This window comes from Alternaria viburni (genome assembly GCF_023758015.1).
Source record: "Alternaria viburni strain BMP 2772 chromosome Unknown scaffold_12, whole genome shotgun sequence".
NCBI lineage: Eukaryota > Fungi > Ascomycota > Dothideomycetes > Pleosporales > Pleosporaceae > Alternaria > Alternaria viburni.
The window spans coordinates 175,871-186,553 of NW_026055781.1; the positions used below are offsets into that span (position 1 = coordinate 175,871).

The 10,683-nt window shown below is 54.0% G+C and overlaps 4 protein-coding genes across 4 annotated transcripts; 2 read left to right on the top strand and 2 right to left on the bottom strand.

Moving 5' to 3' along the window:
- Positions 1–825: 825 nt before the first annotated feature.
- J4E79_006087 (uncharacterized protein) lies at positions 826–4,408 on the top strand (the record flags this gene model as incomplete). Its single annotated transcript, XM_049354961.1, has 7 exons — positions 826–859; positions 909–979; positions 1,029–1,243; positions 1,294–1,667; positions 1,741–1,961; positions 2,422–2,595; positions 2,648–4,408. The coding sequence occupies 7 exons, from the start codon at positions 826–828 to the stop codon at positions 4,406–4,408; spliced, it is 2,850 nt and encodes a 949-aa protein (XP_049210357.1).
- Positions 4,409–4,978: 570 nt separating this feature from the next.
- Positions 4,979–5,661, bottom strand: J4E79_006088 (uncharacterized protein; the record flags this gene model as incomplete). Its single annotated transcript, XM_049354962.1, has 3 exons — positions 4,979–5,178; positions 5,403–5,444; positions 5,496–5,661. 3 exons carry the CDS (start codon positions 5,659–5,661, stop codon positions 4,979–4,981), a joined length of 408 nt encoding a protein of 135 aa, XP_049210358.1.
- Positions 5,662–6,217: 556 nt separating this feature from the next.
- J4E79_006089 (uncharacterized protein) lies at positions 6,218–7,958 on the top strand (the record flags this gene model as incomplete). The annotated part of the gene is made up of 5 exons (XM_049354963.1): positions 6,218–6,362; positions 6,431–7,077; positions 7,132–7,237; positions 7,292–7,830; positions 7,932–7,958. 5 exons carry the CDS (start codon positions 6,218–6,220, stop codon positions 7,956–7,958), a joined length of 1,464 nt encoding a protein of 487 aa, XP_049210359.1.
- A 734-nt stretch (positions 7,959–8,692) lies between these two features.
- On the bottom strand, positions 8,693–9,556 carry J4E79_006090 (uncharacterized protein; the record flags this gene model as incomplete). Its single annotated transcript, XM_049354964.1, has 1 exon — positions 8,693–9,556. One exon carries the CDS (start codon positions 9,554–9,556, stop codon positions 8,693–8,695), a length of 864 nt encoding a protein of 287 aa, XP_049210360.1.
- Between the last annotated feature and the right edge of the window lie 1,127 nt (positions 9,557–10,683).

A 10,683-nucleotide genomic window follows, 5' to 3' on the forward strand; every position in this document is an offset into this window, starting at 1 on the left:
ACAGTCTTACGACCCACGCTATACTTCGCTCCAATTCTGGATCTGGGACATAACTTCCGGCACCAAGTGATTACATCCACCGTTGGACATATATCCGTACCACGCTCAATCAATCCCCCGTCCCACTAGCTGTTCGACGCAATATACACTCAAGGAAATAGCACGTCGATTGGTGTGTGAACGAAATTGCGCGACTGAAAGCCAGCCATCAGTCGTGCAGGTGCTTGAAAGTGCTTGTTGAAGATAGCAAGGGGCCTCAACATGCTCAGTACACCATGGCTTTCTTCCCAAGCGTTGCATACGGCTCAATGTTGGAACATTAGCGTGTTCGTGATATTGCTGCTGTGCAAAGCACTCACAGCGGGTTCTGGCAGCGCCATTGTTGCGCAGCTTCTCGAGCGGACCTCGGAGTGAATTGTGAGACCATGAACGTTCGATCGGAGCAACTGTGCTGTAACCCCGAGTCCAAGAGAGGCATTCCACTCTCCAGTTGCGGGAGTTTGCTAGGATACGAAGGATGTTGATCAACATCGAACCTGAAAACGAAGCGACTATCCCCCGTTAGGAGTATATTGATTACTGACGAGTAGCATACACTCGCTAGTTCGTCTTGCAATCATTACACCGAGTTTTCGGGGGACCAACTACGCACCAGCGAGTCACTACACCATTCGGCCGAAAACTCGGCCCTCCCTCTCGTATAAGAGAAACAACATGGCGGTACAAATGTCATCACAAGCACTTAGCAACACGAATCCTTTCAATCAAATTAACACCAATCCCGTGTCTCTATCCATTCCACCGAACACGTCCCCATTGTCCAATATGGTCAAAATCGCAATCGCAGGCGGTGCTGGAAGTAAGTTTCCCGCGGATCATACCGACGGGATGAATTAACATCTTTTCAGACGTAGGGCAAGAGTGCATCGATGCTCTTCTCGCCACGAAGAAGCACGAGATTGTGGTTTTCACACGCAAGGTCATTACCACGTGTCTCTCACCTTACTTGATTCTGACACATCTTCCAGGATGTCCCCGCCGAGACAACCGACTCGCCCGTCAAACTAGTGAAAGCCAACTACGAAGACGTGGCTGAACTGACTAGTCATCTACAAGGCGTAGACGTAGTACTATCTTTCATCGCGCCACTGGACCTGCAACAAGGGGTTACCTTCCAGAAGAATCTCATCGATGCCTCAATCAGGGCTGGTGTAAAGCGTTTCGTACCCAGCGAATGGGTCTCGTAAGTCATTGCAATCGCCCACTCTTCTGCGCTTGCTAACCATGATCCAGATCTACCTTAGAGCACACGCCGTGGTATTCGTTCAAGGACACGATACGCGAATACCTAGCCGAGATCAACAAAGACAGAAAAGTCATCGAGTACACTCTTTTCCAGCCTGGTCTCTTTTCCAACTACTTAACCGTTCCATACAAGTCAGCCAAACATCTCACGCCGCTCCGGATGATTTACGATTTCGAGAATCGTAGGGCCATCATGCGAGAAGGCGGGGATGACGATACCATCGTCTTGACTACGGTACAAGATCTCGCCGGCGTTGTCGCGCGGGCAATCGATTACGAGGGCGAATGGCCGGTCGTGGGCGGCATTCGAGGCTCGCGCATCTCCATCAAGGAGCTCATTGCTCTTGGCGAAGAAATAAGAGGTCAGTCCTTCGCCTTCTTCCAGCTCAGATGAGCCGTGCCGCTGTCTGCTTGTTTACTAATAAGATATCACAGGTGGACCCTTTGCCATCGAAAGACTCTCCAACGAGGACTTGAAAAACGGGAACTGGACTGCCTCCTGGTTACCGGAATTTGAACATAATGCCGTCCCACCGGCGATGGCTGGGGAGATGGCAAAAATGGTACTGATTGGCTTCACTAAGGCTTTTGGGGCAGGTGCCTTCGATGTGGGAGATGAATGGAACCGATTGTTGCCCGATTATGAGTTCACGGATGTGAGGACGTTTTTGCGCAAGGCATGGGAGGGGAAGCCGTGATAAGACAGTCGAATGAACCATGTTGCGCAGCCGGTCTTCGGGGTAATGCGATGGCGTAGACTAACTGCAGCAGTAGTAAGTTTCTAATAGCGAACAATGTACTCTCTTTACTGTGTAACCCGTCCGGAGCTTTCGTCCGAGGTTTCGGCCGAACACCACTGCCCTACTGCACCAGCCACTCTTGTCACTTCCCTCCCCAACCTCCATCAACACACAATCGAATATGCACCCGTCCCCCTCCCCGTCACCTCAAACCAACTCCCATGAAGATGAAAGAGCGGCGAAGCGGCGTAAAGTACGTAAAGGTACTCAAAGTTGCTGGGGGTGTAAGAAACGGAAAGTCCGATGTATCTGGGCATCACCTACCAAGTCCAAATGTAGTAACTGCGTGCGACGCAAGACAGACTGTGTTAGTCAGGAGTTTGCGGATGAACCGAATGAGAACAAGAGAGGAGATGCTGGATTAGAGACGCGTTTGGGTCGGGTGGAGACGTTGCTTGAGCGACTTATTGGATCGTCGACAGACAGGCGCCACGACATTGCTGACGAGTATCCGGGAACTGCAGTCCTGGAGAGACTGAGGAGCACAATAGTATGTGTAGCGTGCTGTGTTCTATGCTACATCCATCTCTGACACTCACAAGGATCACACAAGAAACATCAACATCACATCATCCACCTCCACAGAAACCACATCATCGATTACAGATCTATCGCAACAACCAGAACAAGCACTTGGCGATATATACACTGGTATATCGCGAGACCTCGTCGCAGCATGGCCCACAGCCCAAGATATCGACTACATCTGCAAGCTACCTGTCAGCATCTCCACGCACATGCACATGAAATTAACGACATCCTCTGCCAATCTGATGAACCAGGTTCCAGATAGCCCACGAACGATATTGCAGCTACCACCACCAGGATCGCATCCAGTACTGATAGCGCGGAAACTCCTTCTACTCAGCAACATAGTGCAGGGCGCACTATCCGATGACTGTATACCCAGAAGCCAGCGTGAGCATCTCAGTAAAGTCATGGCACATGCCATGGACACAGCAACACGGCTGGTGACATCCAATGACGAGCTAACCGCCTCTGTCGAGGGCGTCGAATGCATCATGATCGAAGCCATCACCCAGAACTACGCTGGGAACCTGCACCGCGCGTGGCTGACTGTGCGCCGCGCCGTTGCCGTAGCGCAGATGTTGGGTCTGCATCGTGGTAATGCTAAGCGAGCTTCTATCAAGGTGATGGATCCCAAGACGCGCGAGGGCCTCGATCCAGACCAGCTGTGCTGTCGTATTGTGGAGATGGATCGCTACCTCTCGTTGACACTGGGGCTGCCGCAGTCTTCGCTGCAGACAGTCGGGCTGAGCGCTGAAGTTATAGCAAAGTGCCATCCGCTGGACCGCATCGCGAGGCTGCAATGCGTCATTGGCGATCGTATATTGGCGCGTAAAGTAGGAGAGCCGCGCGATGTTACGGAGAAAAGGGTCCGGGAAATTGACGACTTGTTCAAGGAGGTGACAGAGCTGATGCCGTCGGACTGGTGGCTTATTCGAGACTTTGACAACAAGGACGGGGGCGATTCGGACCCAATGCATGAGGTTACAAGGAATATGTATCAGCTGTCGCACTTCTACCTCGTTATACGCCTGCATCTACCGTATGTCCTTCGCTCGTCGGGCGACGATAGGTGCGAAGAAAGTAAAGCGACAGCTGTGCATGCTGCCCGCGAAATCATGAGTCGATATATCGCGTTTCGCAAGTGGAAACGCGGTCCGTATTATTGCAGAGGAGTCGACTGTCTGGCTTTCGTCGCCCTCATGGTGCTGTGTTTGGCCCATATCGATTCGCAGAACCAATCGATGATTCGGCACAAAGCACTTTTCGATCATAGCCGTCCGAGCGATCGCGCTTTGATGGAGCGAACGGTCAAGGTATTGGGGGAGAGGAGCGACGATGCTCTCGCCACGAAGCTATCGAGTATCATACAGTATCTTCTCGACGCCGAAGCGGCATCGGCAAATGGGACTGGCTACAACACTTCGGCTAGTGAGACAGACGATGGGATGGCGACGGAGTTTGATGGCCAGTTCATGGACGCTGAGAAGGCGGTCTTGCAGCTTCACTTACCGTATTTTGGCACCATCAGCCTACAGCGCAGGCTAGCCTCCGATATCCCGTTGGCTGAGGAGATGCTGTCTATTCAGGTAGCTGACCAGACACAGTCATCACTCACGGAGTGGGACAATCGGTGGTCGTTCCTTGATTTGTCGAACGATGCGGAGGCGCTTGATGACTGGACACTGCAGAGCATCAACGAAGGTCTTTTCGGGGGACTGCTTGGCGTGCTGGGAGACGTGGATTTCGACCCTGGGCTGCCTGCAGATATATAGAAGCAAGGGAAATCCAGACGTGCTATGTTGCAAAGCACAATAGAGATGTTCCAAGTCACGTTCGTACCCTTCTCTCCTGCTATCTCGCTCATTGAAGATGAATAGCACCGCTTTATCTGCCATAAGAGTGTAGCCAGGGTATGCTTTTCGGAGCTTTCACTACATCGTTCACAGTCGCTTGGTCGAGGTCGTCCATTCGCCCTCCTCCGATTCTCTATTGACTGCAGCGACGGAAGAACAGAGAGGCAGGCGCGACAGGTGGGATATTTCGCCAAGCAGATACACTATATCAGGCCTAGCGCATCACGTAAGGAAGGTGCGAAGTACAAATACGTTCAGCACGGCAAGCGCAAATAAGGAAGAATATTAACAGCTGAATCACTGCAGTTTAAATTAGACTGACTGCAATCTCAGTCAACAGATTGCTGCATGTACAAATGTACATTCTCGAAACTGTTCAAGCAAGTCCTCATGGACATGGTATCCTCCAAACCATAGCTCTGACTTGTAGAGCAATATTTTAAACGCCGGAAAATGCAATGAAACAACGCCAGTATACGTGGATGGAAATCATGCTCGTCGTTTGCCGATACGGCCGGGGCCGCTGGGACGTCCACCATTGGGCTTCAGTGCGCCCTTACCTCGTGAAGTAGGGAAGGAGACCTTGTTCTGGGGCTTGCGTCGCAGTTGTTTCCGGGTCTGGCTCTTGTCCTTGGTCTTGCGCGAGCTCGAGCTCTTCGCAGAGGTGGCGGTGCCGTCGACGTCCATATCTAGCAAGTCAAAGTTAGCCCTTGATTCTCACTCTACCAGTGCGGAGGAAGCGGGTCAAAGGCGAATTTGAGATGGCCGTCATCGGTGAAGCCCAGGATGTCTGAACACAGGCCTAAGTGGAAACACAGATTCCCGAGTTCGCAGTCCTCTTCTGCGGGGTCGAGTGGACTTGCAGAGGGATCGGATAGGGAGCGTGGCATGGGGACAGTAAGCAGAGACGAACCTTTGGGCAAGTCCTCCTTGGCGGCATCGTCGGTGGTGTTGGCTGGGACATGATTAGAAGGTGCATATGGCGGGAGACGGCTGGGCGACTCACTTTCTTCGGTTTCCATCTCAGTCCTCTCGGGCTTGGGCTGGGCAATCGTCTCGAGAAGTTTGGCGTGCAGGCGCTCGGCGCGTGCCTGCTCGACGGGGCCGAAAACTCGGGCGCGCAGCTTGGTGCGGTTCGCCTTTTTGCTGCTTGCGCGTGCGCCTTTGGCCATTGTGTAGAGAGAGTGACGGGGAATGTGTGGGTGAATGGGTGTTTGGGCGTGTGTCTTGGTCACGTCGGCGGCGGCTGGTGGGGAAAAGTTCGAGGAATTTTGGTGGCAAGGCGTTTGGCGTATCAAGCCAGGCCGGCCCGTGCCCTGGTCGCGTTCTTCGCCTAGTTGCAGGTGACGCTGACTTCGGTATATCCCAGCTGGAGATGCGCTCGCCGCGAGAGCCGCCGCCTACCTCGACGGCCGAATACTAGAAAAGTCGCATTGCGGCCTCTGCTCGCCTGTTTGCTGCTCCGCGACTGTCCCGCCCGCCTGTCCTGCTCGCTCTGCATTGCCGCCGGGGGCTTTGGGAAGTTGCGACCAACGCCCGTCCGACTCGACTGCACCTCAGACAGCCGGATATCGCCCTTCGCTGCCTTCACCTCGCCCTACGTCACCCGCCCGAGAGAGAGTGCCTGAGATAGCCCGCCCCAGATGCCTTCGCGAGCAAAACTGAACCGGTAGCCCTTGACCTCCCTCTCCAACACCGCCAGCCTCTCCACCGCGACGGCACAAAACCATGGCGACGAGCATGCAGCAGATGGCTGCCACCATCACCGAGCGCTCCAAGACACTCATCAACAACGACCTCAAAAAGATTCTCAAAGAGGAGGGCACCTCGCAGACGGGCAACAAGGCCGCACTGCAAGCGCGCGTCATTGGCCGTAGGTATCTCCGCTCCCAGCAACACGGCTTGCTGTCGCCGCTCACCTGCTAACTTCACCCTCCCCAGTCATCGCCAATGCCGTTGCTAGGAGCGACACCGACCTGCTGCGGCGACTGCAATACCGCGTGCAACACCACGGCGAAGCGCCTCCACCAGCCACGAGCAGTCCCGTCGCCTCCTCGTACTCGCAGCCCCCTCCGCCCATCGCGAACGGGTACAGCATGGCCAACGGCTACCAAAGCAACGGCGCATACCAGCCATACCAACAGCCCCAGCAGCCCCAGCAGCCACCCATGCCGCCACGCCCGACCTATTTCTTCAAGGAGAGCCCTTTCTTTGAGATTCGCGAGCTGATACTAAGTAACATGTCTCTGGACGCTTCGCCGACCCACCGTGCCACCATATCGCGTAACCTCACCCTCAACGAAAGCCAGTCCGGACGCCTAAAGACAGACCCATCTTTGCGCCTGCTGCTCTTCTCTGCGCTCGAACAGCCATTAGCGCCCTTCTCGCGTCTCGATATCGCATTCCCATCTCAAATTGAGGTCAAGGTCAACGACGACGAGGTAAAGGCCAACTACAAGGGTTTGAAGAACAAGCCAGGCTCTACGCGCCCCGCCGACATCACCGACTTCGTCCGCACCAAGGTCGCCAACCAGCGCAACAGCATCCTCATCACCTACGCCCTGACTCAGAAGGCAAGTCGGTCGGAGGTTTCTTATCCCATCAGCTCCCCAAACGTGACTCTGAGCTAACTCGCAATGCAGAAGTACAACCTCTTCGTCTACTTGGTCAGGAAGTACTCAGTCGACGAGCTCACACAGCGCATCAAGCAGCGCCACGTCATCACGAGGCAGTCTGTGCTCAATGAGAGTATGTAGTGGCCCTCGGCAGCTAATATCCCTCACATGACTAATATTGTAACAGTGATGAAGAAGGCCAATGACCCCGACATCGAAGTTGGCTCCAGCGTCATGTCGCTCAAGGACCCAATCTCTACCCTGCGCATTGTCACCCCATGCAGGTCGACTGTGTGCACACACAATCAATGCTTTGACGCCGACTCATTTCTGCAGCTCCAGGAGCAAGCTCCCACATGGACATGCCCAATATGCAGCAAGACCATATCATACGAAGGCTTGGCCGTCGACCAGTACGTTGAGGAAATCCTCAACAAGGCCCAGAACACGGACCAGGTCACCATCCAGCCAAGCGGACAATGGTCGACCGAAAAGGATGAGAAGCCCAAACAAAACGGGCACAATGGGCATCATGACGATAGTGATGATGACCTCATCGAGATACCAGATTACCGTATACAGGCCATCAAGACCGAAGCTGCGCCGACACCCACTTCGCTCAGCACCCCTCCACTGCCTTCTCGCGAGACATCCACAGCCCCCCGGTCTGGCCAGAAGAGAAAATCCGAAGTAGTGGATCTGACCTTGAGCGATGATGATGAGCCAGTAAGACCAACGAAAAAGGTAGCGTACACTACCCCCAATAGCCTTCCTGATCCGCCCCGTCGGTATCATTTACCTCCCCTCGGCAGTCACTCTGCCCATAGTCGTCCACTGCCACCAACCTACCATAGTGGGTCTGCCAGCATGCGTTCTGATTACTCCCGGCCTCCATCTACACCTCCACCACGCCATGGGTATCAATCCTATCGACCAGCACAGCCTGCTTCGCGGCCTAGCTATCCTGGACAGGGTACTTCCTCCTACCCTACCTACCTGGGCTCTTCTTCCCCTTAATTACATGTTGCGCGTTCTTGTTGTATCTTCCACTCATGTATGAGTATTGTTCATCCGCTAATACCACCTCGGGATCGCAGGGCAGAATAACGGGGACCAGACGAGGTAGCACATCATCCACTTAGGCCGTTCACAATATTGCGGACCGTTGCGGACCGTTGCGCCACGTGGCGGGCATTCTGCGTAGGCTGATGAAGTGAAGCTCTCTACATCATACACTCATCTCTTTCCTAATTTGTCAAGGAAACTTAGCGCGAGGCGTTTGGGGGAGGCTGCATTTCATGACCATCTATCTACGGCGTAAAACACTGGTTGGGGGCATTGAGGATACCACCGCTTGGGAGACTTGCATGCATTTCGGGAGCTTATACCAGCGACCTTCTGCAATGACGAAAGGAGCAGAAGTCGCGTTCGGAGAGGACTGAAAGGAGGTGGCGGTTCATGTACGATCGTGTAGCAGTGACGCCTTTTGGCTTCGGCCATATTAGACAGTTACCAGTATTACCGTGGGTGCTGTCAGCAGTTTCCACTTTCCTCTATTTGCGCTTACGTATCATACACCCCCACGTATTCAGTCCAGCGGTTCCGGCAAAACACAAACAACATCCTCCTCTTCCCCGTCATCCCCAACCCTCTGCCTCACCTCCCTACTCTCCAACTCCACATCATCCACATCCGGCTCCTCCCCCAAGCCATCCACCACCACCTCACCCTTGTCCTCAACCTTCCTCCTAACCTGCGTATCAAACAACGCACCCTTATCAAACAGCCTATCCGACTTGACCCCTCCCTTCCTCTTCACTTTAACCTCCCTTATCCTATACGCAAAAACAAAGTCCTCCGCCCTCGTACTCTGCTCGCTCGTCCCGCTCTTCCTCTTCCAATTCCCCTCCGGTCCCACCGAAATCGGTACGCCAGACCACGCTGTCGCATCCACTCCAGCATGGACATAGACGCCTTTTTCCTGGAGCCGTTCCCTAGAAAGCGTAGTTGACGACGCTATCATAACACCCGTTATGATGTAGATTTTCTCTCTGAACCGGTGCTGCGTTATGTAATCCCTAACGTCTTCATGGCTCACCACGTCTTCCAGAAACGCGCGACTGGGTTGGAAAGTTTGTGTTGTCATTTTCTCGACTTGCCAGGTTTGCTGCGTGGACTTGTCGTGGCTGATGCTTAGGTCTAGGCTCGCGCCTAGCACGACTTCGAGGAAGGAGGTCCAGATGCCGAAGGTAGATGAAGAGGATTTGCTGTATGTGCCGCTCCAGTTGTGTTCGGTGAAGGTGCTTGTGTCGGTTTGTGGTGGGAGAGAGGGCAGGTGCAGGGGCTCGTCGGGTTGGGAGGGGGAGGGGATGATGGCGCCGAGGCGGATGGGACCGTCGGGGGGACTTGGACGTGGTGGGGTGAGGAAGTATGTAGGTTTGGGGGTGGGCATGTTTTGTGCGATGGTGAGAGAGAGGGAGTGCTGTTGTGATGTAGTGACGATTGGAGGATGTGGTGACGCTGTGGCAGACTGAGTGTGCGATGGTAATCCGGCCGGCGCCATATATATAGTGAGGCGCTAGTTGCAGAAGTACTAGACATGAGTCGAAGCATGCATGGTAATGCAGGGTTGCGTGTGGATGCATGACGAGCGGGGCTGAGTAATGCAGCCAACAGTCCAATCCTGATGGGCTCACTGCATCGAGCAGTGTGCACCCAGTAAACTCATGTTGGGCACCAAGGTATCGAGACTGATATCTCACTGATCATATCTTCATGAACAGAATCTTCGGCATACCTTGCGTGCGCGGCGGGACAGGCTGTGTTGGCTTAGCATTCGCATTCAAAATTTGAGAGGGGGACACTTACCCTTTCTTGATGATCATCGAGGGAACTCGGCAAGGACTCAAGCTCTACTCGATCGTGTCTCGGAGGTCGTGGTATCCCGCCAGTTCTCGGCACTACCAAGGCATGGTTCCCACCATGTGTTGTGTTGAAAGCTGCTGCTGGTCTACGCGTCTGTCTTGTGGCTCGGGATGGTTCATAAAGAGTATGATGAGGCTGCTGATCAGCTGGGTGATGTGTCGGAGCAGCTTGGTGAGTTGTTGGAGGGATCGTTGGAGGTGCCACTGGCTGATGGTAATGAAGAGGGACCCGAGGATGGTTTGGATGATGTGCTGAGCTAGGTGGTAGGCCGGGTGCTGGACGGACCGGTAACGTTGCCGCTGGACCTAGACCACGGGTACTGAATGGTGGTCTAGTTTGAGCAGCAGGTGGTGGAACTGGTAGCGGGGCTCTTGGGGATGACGGTGGGCTTGTTGTAGAAGAGCTTTTATCACTACCTGTATTACTACCCTTACCACCACGACCACGGCCGCAGCAACAGCACCATGTCAGGAATATTAGAATCAGTAGACCAAGAAAAGCTCCCACAAAAGCTCCTCCAATAACTTCGCTAGATGGTCGCGCAAGAGTAGGGCTTACGGGACCAGTCTCTTCGACGGTCGCTGCAGTGGGGGTCCAGCGGCGAGCAGCGGCTGGGAACGCTTCAGGTATACGAACGACGTGCGACGGTGATTG